The 18,804-nt window shown below is 38.1% G+C and overlaps 2 protein-coding genes across 5 annotated transcripts in view; one reads left to right on the top strand and one right to left on the bottom strand.

Moving 5' to 3' along the window:
* Positions 1-5,879, bottom strand: part of ttc13 (tetratricopeptide repeat domain 13) — a 25,286-nt gene extending 19,407 nt beyond the window's left edge. For 2 of the 4 annotated variants that reach the window (XR_015125115.1, XM_086264872.1), the window contains exons 1-5: positions 5,590-5,878; positions 3,146-3,240; positions 1,521-1,596; positions 1,376-1,446; positions 1,168-1,233 (exon numbers count right to left, since the gene is read on the bottom strand). Coding sequence is in view for 2 of the 4 variants with exons in the window: in XM_086264872.1 (XP_086120998.1) it covers positions 1,168-1,233; positions 1,376-1,446; positions 1,521-1,596; positions 3,146-3,240; positions 5,590-5,758 (477 nt within the window). In the remaining 2 variants the exon portion in view is untranslated. Of the gene's footprint in view, positions 1-1,167; positions 1,234-1,375; positions 1,447-1,520; positions 1,597-3,145; positions 3,241-5,589 lie in introns of all 4 variants that reach the window. The other 2 variants (XR_015125114.1, XM_086264871.1) reach the window with 2 other exon arrangements.
* A 1,616-nt stretch (positions 5,880-7,495) lies between these two features.
* Positions 7,496-11,761, top strand: arv1 (ARV1 fatty acid homeostasis modulator). Its single transcript, XM_086264870.1, has 5 exons — positions 7,496-7,646; positions 8,038-8,157; positions 9,077-9,230; positions 9,763-9,987; positions 10,446-11,761. Exons 1-5 carry the CDS (start codon positions 7,551-7,553, stop codon positions 10,568-10,570), a joined length of 720 nt encoding a protein of 239 aa, XP_086120996.1. The 5' UTR covers positions 7,496-7,550; the 3' UTR covers positions 10,571-11,761.
* Positions 11,762-18,804: the final 7,043 nt, after the last annotated feature.

Genomic DNA, 18,804 nt, shown 5'->3' with positions numbered 1-18,804 from the left:
ACACTGAAAGCAGAATATTAGTAGTGTTTGTTTTAGAATAGAATAGAATTCAACTTTATTGTCATTGCACATGCACAGGTACAGGGCAACGAAATGCAGTTTTGTTTTGATTCACCTATTTAGTCATTGCAGACAGTTGTTTCCCAAAAATTATAGTGAAAGAATTTAAAAAGAATCTGCTCTGGTTACAGGCTTTGGGTTTTACTTTGTTGCTGGAGCTCTTTAAACATTTCAGAGGCTGGGAGTTATGACGGGCATCCTAGCAAACTAGGTGTAAAACATTATTTGCTTATATTTTAATTCAATATCTTTCATGCATAATCATTTACATATTTCCTGGCAACCTCTAGGGAAATTATGTCTTCCTCATGTAAGTTCTCCTGTCCAGATAGTTGCCAACAGGTCTCTAGGCCTGTGTGACTATTGCCTAAGGGACTCTGGGAATTTTTTGAGGATAAAAGGAAGATCTGACATCGAGTGTAAAACAGTCCTCCCTCTTTCTGAAAGCAGTATTCCTCAGATGCGTTCACAGACTCCCCATCTCTTTGTGGAAATAACAAGAGCGGTTACATCTGAAACCTCTGCTACTGAGACTTGTATCCCACAATACAAGAAAAGTTGCTTTTTAAGCTCATTTTGTGGCATTGTTTCTTTTAGTGGAAAGCGACAGTGCACATGCACACAAAGAGAGATTTACCTGTGAGTTTAACGTGCTCTCTGCTTTCACCACTTGGATATCAGGTCGCCAGTAAGGTTGCTTATAACCAGTGGCCCACTTTAAATGCATTTTAATGGCTAGTAAATAAATAAGTAAATTGTATTATTACAGCACCTTTAAAGTGCAACAAAATAATACATAAAAATGTGAGATGGTATAAAAGGAAAATAAAATCCTGGGAAAGAAACATTTGCTTTGTAGTTTTTTGGGTTGTTGCAGGAAAGACACACTTCAACCAGTTAGCCACATGCTAATTTGCATCATTTGTTCTTGGGCAGGTAGAAATCCAGACAACAAAAACATCATATAAAAAGGTTCAATATGTAGAAGATCCATTCAATCGCTTAATTTATAGACAACAGGCTTGCTTAAAACCAGTAACATGTTTGACTCATATTTGTGGGTGATAAAGTCTTACACTGGTGCTGAATTCTACAGCTGCCACTTACCTGCAGACTTTTCTTCCCATAAGCTATCCCTCTCCCGTAGATGGCACTGACCAGCTCTGGGTCACCCTGTATCAAACAGAACAAATGTTCAGAATACGCAAAGAAAGGTGTTTTGTTTGGCATCAAAAGAATTTCTACATCTCTCAAAGGTTAACTGAAAGGTAATTTTTGCAGAGCCGTATTGGGTAACATGTATGCACACACATACCTGCAGTAAGAGTGAAAAGTGTTTAATGGCTTCATCATAAAGTCCATTGCCTATGAGAACATAACCTATAGCTGCAATGACAGAAAAAGTGACAATGAAAAGCTGCATTTTAGCTGCACAGCATTTGAACAACATGCTGACTTACCAAGCTCTTCATTTGTGTTTTGGTTATCTACAGGAAAAGGTATTTTTTTCTGTTCTATAAACAATTTGGCCTGATTCTGTAAGAGATGGCGACAAGAAGAAAAAAAAAAAAAGACAAGAAGGACAAATTAGAAATGTCAAGAGAGGCACAAAATAATCATTTCCTTCCTGTGTGAAGACAACTCGATTGAGTGGAGAAAAAACAAAAGACAACACTTAAATGCTGTCGACACCTGTGTTTTCAGTTCATTGGAGAGCTTTAGAACGTGTTGACAATTTGCGTAAAATGACATTTTCAATATAACTGTTAACAGCTTTTTCAAGGATATTTTTACGAGCGATTTTAAGAGCCCTGCTGAATATCTCAGGGTTACTCTGAAGAATTATCTACTGCTGAACAGAGAACAACTCAGCAACTTTTTATTTCAAATTCCAAATGCAGGCATAAAGATTTCAAAGTAGACCTGTAACTGGAAATTTAGCACATACAGGAATTTCAACCACAGACTCGATGTGCAAAATAAACTACTGCATTAACAACAATGCTTCTTTTTTTCCATCTTGTACTTGCTATGTTAACCCAAACGGCAGCACTGCAGTGGAATTACTGTATCCAAATTGGACAGCATGGAAATGTTGCTGCGGCAGCATTTTACAAGGCAACTGACAAGGCATGCACTTGCCCCATTCCTTTTATTGGGGATCCTTATCAAATCTCACCTAACATAAAACTGTGGGACTGCACTACTCCCACCCCACGCCCTAAAAAAGAAATCTTGATCCTAAACATCTTGCAGCCTTCATCACAGATCCCTTAGATCAGGTTTTGTCTTCAGTTGCTTCTGCACCTAGCATGCCAACCTGCAATTTTGTGTGTGTGTGTCACAACGTCTTTAGCACAGACGTTGCGTCTATCAACTCACTAACCACTTTCACCAACCCCAAAAAGCTATCTATCTTGCAGCTTGTGGTGAAGAGCACCAACCATGAGCTGTGCCGTACTCTTCTGTGTGTTTTTTTTTTCATGGATAGGAACTGCATTTTGTTTGTTTTTTGTTTTTGTTTTTTTTTTTTGGGGGGGGGGGGGGGGGGGGATACATAGATCCAATATGATCACTACAATCAGTGAATGTCATTCTATTGCAAAATTCACCAGGTCATTAAATTTGGGCCTTTTTAAATGGTAAGTTGAAGCCCTGCAGTGTACATTTATTTTCACACACTGGAGCAGTGAAATAGAGGTGAATTATAGGGTGTCAGTATCACACTCCAACAGCACCTTAGGGTGTGGTTACATGTGTAAGCACCAAAAGCAACCACACCCATCACTGTGAGCTTAAGTATCTGATCACCACTGAAACTTAAGATTTTTTATTTCTCGCTGAAGAGAAAATGTGTGTAAAACTAAAACATAACCAGAATGTCTTGCTTTGGAAAAAACATAAAAAAAACATTAGAACACAGATTTCAAAAGGTTTATAAACTGCTTACACACACCTGTGTTTTGTGGTTTAACCTTGACTATATATACTTGACTATATATAAAATATACTATTTTTTTAACTCTAAAGGAAACCGTTACAGGCCATGGCTGCTCTAGATCTAGACTAGTGTTTGAAATCTCACCAAGATCTTCTCTGCATTAAGTGAGAACACAGACTCGCAGGGCGGGTTGCTTCCCTCCTCACAGTCTGGGTCTTCCAACTGTAAAATTGAAGACTCTGAAAAGACAAAGATTCAAAGTATTTATCACTGGAAACAAAACGGTTCATAATGGCAGGGTATTTCAGACCATTACGCTACTATGTCTTTTAAATTGTATTAAACATTGTAAAGTTTCAAAGAAAGAAAAGTATCTGAGAAGTTAAGCAGGCTTGACCTGACACACACTGAAATCCAAACTCATGAAGCCTGTTACAAAGTGCTCTCCAGGACATTTTCGGAGCCCCTCAGACCAAAAGGCAAAAGCTTTAAATCATGAGACGATGATCAATGATGTGCATGTGACAGTCTTTAAGTGCTGCAAATGTACAAAATGAATACTAACCACAACCATTTTTGTCCATCATATAAAAAGAGCATGCAGCATGGTTCCTTATAAACTTAGGGGTGTAAAGCCGCTGTGTTATTTTACTTTGTTTTGTACATTTTAGGTGTAATTTTCACAGTAACAGCAACCACCACATTGAGCCCTTCGGTGAGAAGAACTGAATCTTCTGATTGAATCAGAAGCAAGCAAAACACTGTGAAAAGTTAAGAAACAATGTCGTGGTTCATATTTCACAAATCATTAAGAATCTGTTTATTTCAACTTGTACAACTATATTATCTCTCATTATTTCTGTCCTAAATGCAGTGACACAGGGAAAACAAGAGGTGTCCGTAATAATTCCAACAAACTAAACGTGGGCAAAGAGTATGTTTGTTTGGTACACGCTACAACTACAAAAAGGCATTCTGACATTTTAGTGAATCTAACTTAAGAAACACACACACAAACTATGCAGGTAAAGAGTTTAGCATTTAAAGTTGTTTTTTAATGGTCTGTGTATAGGCTTTTTCTTGGATGTATGAAAACGTATGTAAGCATTGTTCAGCATATCAGTCTCCATTACCTTAATTTTCAGTTAAATATGGACACTAGATGAAGAAAAACAATATTTTTATGCTTGAGAAAACAAGACACATTTTTTAAAAGCACTAAACAATATTTTTGCTACAGTTCCGCTAAATTTCCTTCAGCAGTATAGCAGAGCTTCTTTGGTTTGGTTTGTAGGCAAGAAAATCCCCATCTCTACACGCCTGTATTCAGCTGTTGCGACTCTTAACTGGTATCAAACATAACATTTTCCCCCAGCAGCCAGCAGATCAGGCTCTTAGTGGTCCCTTGTATATTTTTAATGGGCCTTATATTCCATGTTAAGCACATTGAGTTAACATGTAATGTAACGTGCTACATTTTTCTATTATCAATTTGCACATGTTATCAGTAGATATAATTTTTTATTATCCTATATATAAAAATAATGAGTAACTGAAGCTTAGTGGAGTACATGCTGGGCTCATGTTTAGGACTCGCCCCTGCATATTGCAGGTGTTGCTGCTAGAGAGAGATGAGGTGGCTACTGCGAGCCTGCAGCAACATTTACAGGAAACCTGCCAAATTTAAAGGCTGCGTTAAAGTAAACAAGCATTTCATTTACATACAGACAGATTTTATCTTAGCTTCTTCTAAAGTCAGACGTGCCATCATGCAAAACAAACCAGTCAGGTGACGCATTGCTTTTCCTTACATTTAACTATCTAAACAGGCAATGAGATGAAAGGCTTGTATTGGTAAACTAAAGACTGTAGGGAAAAAAACAAAAAACAACTAAGAGTCGATTGAACACAAAACACTTTAATGACAAATCTAAGTAAATTTACGTCAGTTCCTTTTTATTTTGTTTTTAAGCAAGTGAAAGTAACACATTTACAGTTGGTTGTCTTTTTGTTCAGAATTCTAATTTTAATTAATATTTCAATGAACTAAAATGTCTTTTTCACACGTTGTATAGGTTTTTAACTCAGTTATAGTTACTGCAACAAGCTTTGGTCAGTCTAACTATAGAAGTGGGTGAGTTACTGACATGCCGAATGCAGCGAAAGGACATTGTAATTATAAAAAACTTTTCAGTTTTCCTCTTTAAATATTTATTTTACTGCTGCAGAAGACGACATTAAATTGCGCGTTCTTTGGCTGGAGTATGGTTTACTTCTCTTTGTTTAAGGTAAAACATACAGTTTGCTGACTGAAGTGAGCTTTTCGATAAGCACTTTTAAGTTTCTTTACAGTTATTTACACTTGAACTCCACTTCCTGTGTTTGAACTCTGTTTTCTTTCATATTTGGCGGAAAAAAAGACTATTTTTGAGGCAGGAAAGGCTACTCTTAATGATCCCTTCGAGCTGTCACCGCTTACTGTTATTGGCGTATTAACGTTAGCCTTTAAACGGTTGGGCTAGCCGGGTCCAAGTGACAGTTGTATCAGAGAGGACGTGGCAAAGTAACAGCGAAAAGGCAGACTTTACCGCAGTCAGCAGCGTAGTCCTCCCATTCAGACAGCGAGCTGCATCCCTGTTTGTGGAGGTCGTTGTTGAATAAAGTGAGAGTGGAGAAGAACTCGGTGGAGAAAATCGCCCGGCACAGGTACAAGAGTGAGAGAGCTACCACAACAACAGCCCGGCTGGCAGGGGCCATGTTGTGCTACATGTGTGACGCCACAGGGCGGAAGCTGCCGCAGTTCGACCCAAACGGGCACGCCCCCCTCACGCGCGAATCTGCGGGACGCGAACAAGAAGCCCGCAAAACGGAGGGAGCTATTAAACCACATTTCCCAACACCCTCCGCGGCTGTCAAACCGGTTCCGCGAGCGTCAAGCCAGAAATCACGGTTTTCCGTTATGAGATTCAATATAAAAGTATAGGCAATTTTCTAGGATAATTTGTTCATCAAAAGGAGACTTATAAACTTATAAACTTATAAATGTTTAAGGTTAGACAACGCGAATTATTTTTTTTTACATTTTTCTAAATTTGTTTTTTAAAATTTTAAATTATGTATGTACTCCACTTCTTGACCAGTTGACCTGCATGCCATGCCTTTGTAAAGGGTGGAATCCTGTCTTCCCAATCCAGTTTAGCTTGTATGAGGAATTTACACCCCATCAGACTCCCTTGTGGTCTAGTGTCACGTATATAGCTCTCAACTTCTACTATTTCAGACAGCAATGTCGCATGAAATGAAGACGTCAGTCTTTTCACATGATCCACAGCTTTATGCAATAACTGGTAATCGTATGACATTGTGATGGGCTGAATCTGTGGTTTGAGGTTAGTCGCAACTCGCAACAGTATGAGTATACAGTCTGTCTTCATAAACCAATTCTGACATCGTAGGCAATAGTATAATGTTCTCTTCTGTCTCAAAGTGCAATGAAACAAATCAGAATAAAAGCTATTCATAGGGCAGCTGCACAGTAGTAGTGCATTTAAGTACTTAAATAGGGGTAGAGGGTTGGTAGAGCTAATTTTACATTTGGTCAGTTATGTTGAGAAAACAGCTTTTTCTTCTCCTGTCTAGTCCAAGCTGTGCCTTGCCTCTCTAAATCTTTCTCCAAACTGCTTAGTCTGAGCTGTCCAGCTGATGTATTAATTTTTAGTCCTGTCCACATCCACATAAAATGCTTGATCAACATAAAATATTGAGAAAAGAGCTTAAATTCTTTGTATATTCTTTTAAAAGTATCTGCAGTGAATATACCCATATACATTCAACCTCTGGACAGAGTAAAATCATATTCTGTAAAACAGAAAACACAAAAACAAACATATATTGCATGCGTGAAAACAGGTTCACTCCAACACACACTGTCAGCTGCACTTTAACTTGGAAAAGCAGTGTCGTATATATAGGTTGGGGCACCAAATGAGTTGGATGCAAAGTGTTGAAGACAGCTAGAGTTCAGTTGATGCAATACTAACTTTTCATGTTTATCCAGCATTACTAAACAGGGGGAAATGTAATTATTTTTAAATCTAGAAAAGTTGTTTGAATCATAAACAATGGTCTTCTTTTAAGTTTGACAATCTTTGAAGGTTTTGAGCCTTTCCACTGTGATCTCAAACTGCAATGCTCATGTAAAGACAGCATACGGAGTAAATGTGAAAAAACATACATTGTTAAAACCACACTTATTTATCTCGAGACATCTTAATCAAATATATTTTACCAATCTATCAAATAATATTAATAGGTTTGTGTCCATTGATGCTTTTTTATTATCAGGTTTACTTGTTCACAATTCCTATTTTTCTTTCCTGTTTTTGCAAGGTCATTTAGCAGTATTTCAGTGGCGTTTGACACTCCTTCAGAACCTGGCAAAGACATACTTTTATTTTGAAGGAGTTCCACTGAAATATTGAGAATCATTATTATTACCGGTTTACTTCCGGGTACTAGCATGCTACTCGTAGCTGTGTAGCGATGAAAGATGGGAAAAGATGATTTTAGATGTATTGAATGTAACGAAAAAGCAGCGGAACTCCACAGGGATTACAGCAACGGGATCCTGAAGATAACAATATGTGTGCGTTGGAAAGTCACACCGTTTGTGCGATGAGGATGCTACCTACCAGATATCATACAGCTTCCTACCTTTTCCTGTTGCAACTAGACACATTTGTAGTGAAATAACTTGTCTGCTAAATGGTTTATGAGCGAAATGGTGACTGCTTTTTTCTTTTTGAGGTCTTGCTCTCAGGTGCACTGATCTCTGGCCTTTTTGCTGAATAGCAAGTAAACAAGCAAACTTTGGACTTCATGTCTTAGATGTTAATGACAGCGATCACCATCACGCCTTAGTTGGAGCCAGCTTCTAAACATGGACTGCGTGCTTCTTAAAGTAGATCTGGGAGGTGATATAAAGAGAGACATTATAGCAGGGCTTTGACATAAACTCTGCGTGTGTGTTTCTCCAGGAGTCCTGCCAGAAGCCAGTGGACAAGTACATTGAATATGACCCAGTCATCATCCTCATCGATGCCATTTTGTGCAAGACACAGGCTTTCAGGCACATTTTGTTCAACACAAGACTAAATGTAAGCAAATTATGGGTCATTCCATCGCAAAACAATATGGACATTCTGGTTGACCATCTTTAATCTGCATATTAACTTTATGATCTAAAGTTTGGGAAACTTTAGCTTCATATATAAAATATTATTCAGTGGCCTCTCTTACCACAAACAAACAGATTACAGACACATTAAAATGTCTCAATGTTGGTTAATAATTGAAAAAAAATCAAGCATTTTCATTTTACAGGTAAAAAAAAAAACCCTTCACATTGCAAAAAACAAGTAGTGACAATTTCTTTATGGTATATAATTTAATTTCACAATACCTCAGATTTTTCATTGTCAAGACCTGCTGTATCTACCATTTCAAGACTTAGAAGAGTCTAATAAATTATCACTTGCTGTCTTTTGTAGTTTGAAGTTTTTTTATTAGTGTTTGTTCAAATGTGGAACTTTAATGGAAGGCTTCCGTTTTATTTATTTTTTGTTTGTTTTCACATTTTAACTAGTTAATAGTCTGGCTTTTTAGGTATTTGTCCTAAATTACAGATCCTGATTCATTTTGATGGTAAGAGAGACCAGTGACTTGTATCTTTAATAGTCTAATGGATATACATGTTCAAGTATTGCCTTAGATTACAAGGTGGGGGAAAAGGCTTAAAAGTAGGTGAACGGGCCTGTAAAAAAGGAACTGCACATACACACACACATACACATTTAAAAACAATTCTAGGCAAATCAAGAGATGGTTGAGCAAAAAAAAATTCTTAAAATGTGATAGTTTCAGATGAAATGACACCTTTATCTTTATTGCACGAGTGATAACTTTAAAGATTTGTGCTTTGTGTGTCCTGGCTTACACGTATTCGTTTGTGCAGGTGCTATCATGACTTCTGACCAGCATGCACGTGTTTCTACATGTTAATCTTTACCTCTGCAGATCCACTGGAAGCTGTGTGTGTTTTCCCTGCTGTGTGAAGCCTACCTCAGGTGGTCCATGCTCCATGGCTCCGAGCAGAGCAGTGACCCTGCTGATATAATCAGATACACAAAGGAATGGGAATTCTACGGCATGTTTGGATTGGCTGCTCTTGGTAAGATGATAAGACACAGTTTCTATCAGTGTGTTATCACAGAGCAAAGGAAACATCAATGAAATAGGAGCATGTGAGGGTTAACGGTGTCTGGAAGTTGAGTAAAGTATTAAATTATTACTTAAATAATAATAGTCGTCATAATGTCACAGAGCCCGATATGACATCTTTAGATTGCCTATTATTTTCCAAAACTGCAAAGAGAATTATTCTTTGACTTTTATAAGCTTATAAGCACTTAATGTTATATGGAAAACTTCCAGATATGAGGATACACATCTATGATTACAACCAAAAGCTGTGTGAAATTCATCACTGACACCAACTTAGTGTCATCAGCATTAATTCATATAAAATTATATTATTTACTGGAAAATATTTTTGTGTCACATGGGTAACCTACTTGTCCCAATTGATTGTGGCTGACCTGAGTACCCAGGTTCCATCTTCTCATACTGACTCCTGTTTCATGTATCTTCAGTATATAAGCTACATGATCTGGCTTATATATGTGTCTCTGTTGGACCTTCAGAGCTGTCAGCGTTCTGTGGCGGAGTGCTGTGTTTCCTTTGGGTGGTGGTCTGCTGCCTGCAGGGTGAGACCATGGAGCTCTGCCTGCTCCTCAGAGCCCTGCTGTTATCGTGCTACGGCAAAGTCCTCCTCATCCCCGCTGTCATCTGGGAGCACGATTACTCCCCGCTCTGCCTGGGCCTCATCAAACTATTTGTGCTCACCTCAAATTCACAGGCGATCAGAGGTAAGAGATCCACTGCTGATCAAATAGCTTTGCTTCTGCCCTCTTTGCTTCTGCATCAGCAGTTGGCAGCTTACTCCCTGCTGCTGTGATCCTGACTTCAGAGGACCCAGCACTTGAAGATAAACGTATTATATAACACAAAGGTTTAGGTCCATGTTTCTGGTTTTCATGTCATTATTTCTTCAGCATCTGTGGAAACAAAAATCTGCGTGTTTGGCGGCGAGCCTCTGAGCAGTGAACAAAGTATCGAATTCACCTTTCTTACTGCTTAATTTCGCATCACGTCCAGCTTGTGTGGCCGTTTTTCCTTTCTTTACATAACAGGTGCCTTCTCAGCTTCTCACCATTTAAGTTCACACTATTTTGGTTTGCACATTCTCTGTGTTACTCCAGATTACTCCAATAACACAGCAAGCATGTAAAAAGGGTGTGCATTAATAATTTGATCTCCTCTCCAGTGATCCTGAACAGCAGGAGACGTCTGTCGCTGATGGCCGTTTGTGTTGGCCTGCTGTCGGAGACCTGCGTGGCTCAGGCTTGTAAGAAGCTTTCGTGGAGCATCCAGGACATGTTGACATTTTAATGAGATGGAAGTGTCACCTGTCTCAGGGAGGAATGAGTGACCAACATCATGGACTTTCTACACATGGGATTTAAGAGGGGAAATGTTCAAAGCTGAATTCTTCAAGTTCCTTTCAACTGTTTTGCTTTTGCTGGCTAGTAATGCCAGCCATGTGTTTTGTGTTTATTTAAAGGTATGAAACACATCTCCTCCTGTGTGCTAGAAACCTGACTGACACTGCATGTCAAAAAAAGGCCAGATCCGTGTTGAGTTTATGTGATACAACATGACAGACTGAGAATTTGTGCTCTCCGTAGAGGCAAAGAGACATTTTCATACAGGAGAAATGTTTTCATTTGGTTTTAATATGGATAACCTGGGGTACGTTGTGCAAAAAAAGTCACAGAGGGAGACGAATGTCACTCAGACATCTCCTGATCCAAGCTCCTGTTAAACATGCTCCAGTTCCTGAGCCACTCTTGAGGAATGACACAAACACAGACCCCGAGGTTGTAATTTGACAACAGCTACTTCTCAGTTTGGGCACGCAGCAGTCCTCACATTCCTGAGCTAATTGGTGAACTGTTTGCCAAAATTAACCTAAACACACATATGGGAGTGTACAGGAACAGGGTGACTTTGCAGGTATTTATTGCAGCGTTGCTGATGAGAGAACTGCTCATGTAGTTCCAACCAAGATCCAGTATTTTGTTTTGATGACAATATTGGGATTTTTGTCATAATTGACTAGTATAGCAAAGATTTTTAATGGTGTTTTTTAAATAACAATATTGAAAATGTCTTTCATGTGTTCAGAGCCTACTATGATGTGAGTGATCTGATCAACACTCCAATGTCCCCAAGTAATCATTTAGAAACAATACTAGAAGCGAATCTTACACTTTTGTGAGGACAGAGCCGGTGAAATTGCATTTTAAAATATGTGTCATTAAATTTAAATGCACGATGTTTGAATCATGTGGCTTCAACGCACAGAATGTGAAATCCTCAGAGATCAAGCTGCAGGAGATCGCTGCTATCACACGTGTGATGTGAAATGATGATAAAAACATGTCGACCAGCTGCAGTTGGAACGCTCCACAAAACCTCCGCCTACTGTCGCTGGAATGTGTCTGGAAATAAACACAGACACATTCCAGACACATTCTGTGTGTTCTGTTGTTAAATCAATAAAACAAACTCTGAAATGAGACGGAGCACCTGTGAACTGAGTGGACTTTATTCACCACACTTGCCTACAGTGCGTAAACATGGATCTGAACCTGGGAAAAGCAATCGGGCATTCTTTAGAGATACATCTGTGAGTGTGAGATGAATGATGCCGCCTTATCAAAGTCACAGATAATGTGACAGATATTCAATGATGTAAGGTCTAAAGATACAATTACCACAAACAAATAGAATCAGTTTAGTAGCTGCAAAATAGCTTTTCTCTCCTTTTTGTTTTAGTGCTGTTTGTGTTACTTTACTGAAAGCAGAAGAGGAGACACAATAGAGTCTGAACTCTTAGCTGTATCATAGACTGTAGATAGAAGATGGATATAGCCACAGGGTTTTTGGACTGTGCATTTTAAACTTTAACATTTTGGATACTAGTAAAAAAAATTTGAGTTTCATTCACAGTGGATGGGATGTTTGCCACAGCAAGCCATAAAACTTATTCTTCCATTTAAAAAATTCAGCAGCTTTTTGTAACTTGAACTTTTATTGTTTGTCAGTATTAAGGCACAAACCCCTGTGCTGACCTCACAAGGGGAATTGTTTCTTCTTTTTGTCTTAAAATTCAGTTCAGCGCCTATAAATTAATAATTGTTCATTTCCAGCTATTTCAAAGTACTGAGGACGTATTTTCTCTCTTTGCCTCTCAAACAGTTATTTAGTTCTTGCGCAAAATTCACATGATGAATGCAGAGATTTAAAATGCGTAATTATTCTGGGTTTAAATGCACTGGCCAGGTGGAGTCGTTCTGTGGGCGGTTTGATGTTCTTTCACCGTCTGCGTGGGTACCCTGGCTTTCCCTCACAGTCCACAGACATGCAGTTAGTGGGGTTAGGTTAGCTGATGACTCTAAATTAGGTGTGAATGGTGGTCTGTCACTGTGACACAGTGGCGACCCTTCCATGGTTTATCCAACCTTTCGCCAAATGCAACAATCTCCAGCTCAACCGCAACATTAAACCCTTTAACATTTGTCAGGCAGACAGCGTATGCTTCTGTAATAAATCATGTGGAATAAACTTGCAGAGCGAGTTTGCAAAACTGTGCATAGGAAACATCATGCAGATACTTTGTTTTTGTACTACATGTTCTCTAGAGTGTTTGTCATATTGGGGTATAAAAAGACAAAATATGCTGTATTTCACCCAGAGCTTAATGAGATATTTCACTGTTTGTATACGTGTTGCTTCTGCTTGTTGTTACAAGCCTCTGAATAGTTGGAAAGACAGCACACTGATGTGGAATGTTTTAAGTGTCCTCACCAAGGGTGGATCTGTGTTTTATGAATGCTGCACCCTATGCACTACGTCTGCCATGTAAGACATTCACAATGTGTCGCCTGTCAGCCAGATGAACTTAAACACCCTGTAGTCTATACGTTATTTGCATAAAAACAGAAGCTCGGGCCTGCTTCTGCTTTTACCTCATGACCAAGTTTTGATCTCAAATTCTAATCCTTAAAGTCACAAAAGACACAACACTGTTCATGTTGTTAAAATGCCACATCCACCTGTTCTGTCTTTAGATTTAAGTTCAATAAGAAGACAAAATCCTAAATAAACACAAACACACCTTTGTCACTGACCTTTGGACAAAATCTTTGTGAACAAACCACTGACTGTGTGATGGTGGAAAGTGCTGGTCTCTTACTGTGGTGTGCAGTGGTTTAATCTGAGTTTTACTAATCAGATTACTGTAACAGTAGTAAGCCTGAAGTCATTTTACCTGCCAGGTACAATATGGAGAAGTAAAACTAATTCTGCACTGAAAGGTATAAACTGAGGCTAAAGCGGATTCCTCCATCCATAAATGAAAAAGGTGGCACATTTAATATCTAAGCTGATCAGTTGGAAACCTCCTTATGTTAGATTATTGTTTTAGGAGAACTTTGTGCTTCTTTAAATGTGATTTTTGTTGTGGTTTTTTTTGCACAAATGAAACAAAATAGAAGTGAAAGAAAATGCCGTTCAAGGAGTTAGTCAATCTCCATCGATTTCCATGTTAATTTGCCTGAAATCACGTTTAGAGCCTGGTACAAAATAACATTTATAAGAAATGAATGGTGCATGATTTTTTTCACATCAATTTCTAGTCTACATCAAAATATTAAATATTATATAATATAATATAGGCAAATAATATATGCAATCCTCCAGACTAAAGAGTAGAGGGACCATCTGGTTTATTATTAACACTCTGCCTCTGTCTTTGATGCTATAGTGGTGCATCAGTGCCTATGGAATTACTAGCTTGCACATCTGGAAAAGCACCATCAACCCTGACATGTGTATATCAAGTTTTAGAGTACAATATATTACAATTGTGATGATGTTTTTTTTAAGGGAATGCTATGCATAAGTAGCAAGACAATGCTAATCCACATACTACACGTATTACAACAGCATGGCTGTAGAAGAGTCTGTGTGCTGAATTTTAGCCTAGATCTTTCACCAACTGATAACATTTGGCATATCAGAAAATGAAAAATAAGACCAAGAGGAGTGCTGAGCAGTGAGAATCCTCCATCAGACTAGTCCTAAGAATAGGACAATATTCATCTCCTAAAAAATCCAACAGCTGGTCTTCTCAGTTCCCAAATGTTTACAGACTTTTCAAAAGAAGGGGCTACACAGTGGTAAGCATGGCCCCCGGCCCAACTTTTTGCAGACACGTTGCTAACATCATATTCAAAATGAACTATTGTTCTTAAAATGATACATTTTCTCAGTTTAAACATTTGATATGTTTTCTATGGGATTTATAAATCCTTACGTTCTGTTTTTTTACATTACTCACAGGCTCCTGACTTTTATTGAATTGAGGTTGTGTGTCGTTGTGTTAGCTGCTATAGTGCCTGTCACCATTGCTATTTTAGCTAACTGTGTTAGCATATTTGTTACATTGTTAGTACTCAACACAAAGAGCTGAGACAGATATTTGTGTCATTAGTTTGAGTGTATTTCTCCATGAGACAGAGTTTGGGGCTGAAAGACACTGAAGCTCTCTTCCAGAGGAAAATATGCCAAATTCCACGGCAATCTGTCGAATCACTGCAGATCACAAAGTTAGCCTCACAGTGGAAATCACCAAAGCCAGGATAGGATCTAGCTTGGAACGTTTGCATGAAATTGTAATTCAGATTCAGTGCATCCAAGAGACAAGAGCTGAAACTCAGGAGAAATCCTGATGTCAGTGGGGAGCAGAACAGTTGGATGAGGTCCACTATGCATATTCAAATGAGGAAATACAACATTACCAGGAAATAGGCTGTGTATTAAACCTGCAGTCATTTGCTTTTTATTCAAAAAGACAGAGCAAGGCCAGAAACACAAACAAGTGTGGTATGCACTGGCCTCACTGGGATCAGTGGACTGAAAAGAGCAACACAAAGGAAAGGAGGAGTGCACAGGAGCACAGTATAACAAAAACAAACTCTGTGGGCGTCAGTTACGCAAAGAAAAACACATATTACAACACAGAATTACAGAATTAGAAGCAAAAAATACCAACTGGCAACTTTAACTCAAAAACATCACCACTAGTTTGCAATATTCACTATAAACACAGCTTTCACGATGTTTGTTGGCCTTGTGTCGATCCCACTGATGTGGCAATCTGCCTCATCCCTCCCTGTAGAGAGAGTGATGCGCATCTTGGATTTGCTCTCTCAATCAGGATTATGTTAATCTGCTGTAATCTCCTAACAGACGCTCACACAGCCTGCACAAGACCAGAGCACAGAGAGACAACATGAGCTTCGAACGATACAGACTGAGGCCGGTATATGCAGAGCATGCTCACAGAGAAAATACACCAGAAAAACAGGACATCAAATAGCACTGTAAAAATAATGAAATGACTCACTAAACTTTCATCATTACTTAATTAACATAAGTGTGCAACTACACCATTTACCTGTGGGAGCTGCTACAATGACAACAAAATATGATCATGCAATGGTGGAAGTAAACTGTTTCCCCCCCCTAAATTCATTACTAAAGTAAATGTGGCAGTCCTCAAATGCCTGGCATTATATGAGCAGGCCCTCACGCCACACAATAGCTCCGACCTATCACAGTTGAGACAGGACCTTTTGAGGTGTCTGACAAGAGGAGGCTGGTAACAGATTCAAGGGGATATGGCATGGAGCCTCTGGATCATGTCTGTTCCAGCACAGTCTGCTATTCAGGTCACCTGCATGCAATTGTATTGTTTTGGCCCATTGGTTTATATGGATCGATGTATTTAAAGCCCAAAATGTTACAGTTGTTGTTTTTTTTACCTTTACATTGGGTGGTTAAATAAATAAATAATATCAGAAATGCTGTTCTGTTAGAACTGTGGTCACATTCATGTGTTATGTCTGTTTTTCCAATAAATGGAATTGTTGAGCTTTTCTGCCTTTTATTGGAATCTGTATAAAGGAAATTTATACCATGTAGGAATTTCCAGCAATTGTAGTCAAAGATATGCGCACGAAGGCCATGGACACGAAAGGATAAGTGCCAAACAATCTAAACCTCTCACAAAGATTTGCTAAATGACAAATGCTTTGTAGACCTGAGATTAGATCTGGCAAAATTAATTATAAGACACTTTAAACACAGCATAGTACAAGAAAGAGACAATAAAATTTACTTTTAATAAAATCAAGAAATTCAAAGGTTAAACCATCACCAGCATGTATCAGTAATAAACTGCACTTTCAGTTTGGATAGAATGAATAATACTGTAACTCACTGTATGAAATAACTTGTACTAATGTTAAAATATGATTTCTATTGTACGGGATTATCATTCCTTAATGCACTCAGATGTAAATCATTTTGCTTGTAATGCTGGGTGACTGAGTAAAATGTACTTCACTGCTTAGTTTAGGACAGTGTTGAGAAAAGTAAAGTATTTCTTTTTGTAGAATAAAAATGGAAAACATCGAGGCAAATATAAGAGTCCTCAAACAATCACTTGTTGGTCAAATGCACTGTTTAATTAGTTTATCACTTATTAGTAGCTCCTTTAAATTTCCCCAAGAACATACAAGAACGATCTGGGGGAAAAAATCCTTTTAATAGAGCCTGCTGACAAATATCTTTTACATAAATTATGAAAAGATTTGGCCCCAGTACAGACACCTGGGGGACACCTGGCAAATTTAAAGAAAATGTGCAAAGTACAAAAGTGGTTTGACAGCACAAAAAAAAAAAGTAAAGTAAGTAAAAGTAAAATTCTGATATTTGTGAATTGTAAAAGGAATACACCATTCTTGATTCATAAAACATGGGATGGACACTGAAGAGTTCGTGAAAATAAGTTTCTTGATGTGATAACAGGCGAAGTCAGAAATCTCAGATAGAACATATACATAGTGAGGTTTTGAGAAGCGTTTCAAAACTGCATAAAATAAAACACAGAAATCCAGAAATCACTACTCTACTACAATCTCTACTGCTCACTGGTTACACCATATTCAGATGACTGTTTAGAGGTTTGGAGCAATATTTATAAATACTACTAGCATAATTATTTATATTGCAAAAAAGGACCAGAAGGATAATCCATAATAATGGTTACAAAATATCATGGATCATCTATAACACTATACCCTTAAAATCCAAAACAATAAAATTCACCAGTGTGGTTCATTTTCACACTGTACAAATTCTGTATAAAACAATAAACTATACTTCCTACTTACTTAGTTCCTCACAATATCCAAAACATTTTTTTACAGGGATGGTGGATAATATTTGAGGGGGGGAGTTATATTTAAACCATCTCTGTGTTCGTATGTAATAGAAAGTTTTTGATCTCTCTATGTGGAGTGAAGCTGCGAAACAGACTGAGTGATGAATGGAAGCATGACAATTTTTTGAAGTAATGGGGGGAAAAGGCTTTGACCTGTTACTTTTTATTTTTGATAGGTGTGTACATCTGCATATATCTGTAAATACATATATCTGGGTTTATAAAATCAAATAAATGCAGGATACAAACAGGAAGTAAAGTGATTACCGAGTGCAGAATAGGGTAGGATTAAATAAGCATATGCTTGTTTTTACTCCTTTGTGAACACATCAAGTAATTCACTTTGATCATTATTTTCTTGGTGCTTTAATTGTATTATTCTAACATGTTTGAAATAATGTCTTAAAATCTAGAGTCCACTTTTTAAAAAGTAGCCATCAGATTTGTCAGATCGTGTAATTTTTAGATAAACACCACACAGGGCAAATACACAGCAACTGTGATAACAGGTAACGGGAAAAAAATGGTGCACATGCTGTATGAAACCGAGATATTGTTGCATGACCCATTTCTTAAGTCTCTCAGGGAGGTTGGTGAGAATTTACATAGAGACTCTGAGTATGAAAATATAAACAGTGTTATCATCATCAGTAATTCATCCCAACCTCCCAGCAGGAGAAGCTGCTACATCAAAGCCACCACATCCTGCTGCAGTAATGATCAATTACACTGGAACTGCACAGGCATGGCAGCTACTCTAAACCAAAATGCAGATTGGCGCATTTAAATGCAGGTCAGAGTGAGATGCATTGAGAACAAGAAATAAGTAGGGCAGCAGGGAGATGGCAAGGAAGCACAGTTTGGTGTGAAAGAGCTGTTTCTCCTAGAGTATTAGTTGGATTTTTTTTTTTTTTAAGATTTTGGGTGTAAATAGTGCAAATGTAAAGGTTTTATTTTTTTAGCCTGTTTGTGGCATACCTACATGATTAGTAGTTAGTTTGCCAGGTTGCCAGTAACAGTGATCGAAAGTGAAACGTCGCAACAACTTCAAAACAGATTGAGATAATAATTAAAGACCAAGCAACTTACTTATCCAGTCGTGCCACAAGTGGATTAAAGTTTTTAGGTTAGAGCAGTATTTGGAACACATGTTCGAGGTTACCACAGGATGTTTCCTAGCCTAGGATGACCACCAAGCTTGAAATGAATTGCTCTCCAGAAAATCTCCTGGTGCAGGCTGTATCTGTGCACACATTAGCACATTAAATGT

This window comes from Aulonocara sp. 'chitande type north' Nkhata Bay, linkage group LG15, assembly GCF_057382095.1.
Source record: "Aulonocara sp. 'chitande type north' Nkhata Bay isolate Kocher_YH1m ecotype deep benthic linkage group LG15, A_spYH_male_GT1.1, whole genome shotgun sequence".
NCBI lineage: Eukaryota > Metazoa > Chordata > Actinopteri > Cichliformes > Cichlidae > Aulonocara > Aulonocara sp. 'chitande type north' Nkhata Bay.
Note: the sequence above shows the minus strand (reverse complement) of the source record. Positions and strands in the feature narration are given on the sequence as shown.

What these genes read in the sequence shown, in the direction of transcription:
- arv1 (XM_086264870.1), top strand. Translation starts at nt 7,551, where the DNA reads ATGGGAAAAGATGATTTTAGATGTATTGAATGTAACGAAAAAGCAGCG. An exon ending in TGTTCAACACAAGACTAAAT is followed by an intron (nt 8,158 to 9,076) that starts GTAAGCAAATTA and finishes TTACCTCTGCAG; the next exon opens with ATCCACTGGAAGCTGTGTGT. An exon ending in GTTTGGATTGGCTGCTCTTG is followed by an intron (nt 9,231 to 9,762) that starts GTAAGATGATAA and finishes TTGGACCTTCAG; the next exon opens with AGCTGTCAGCGTTCTGTGGC.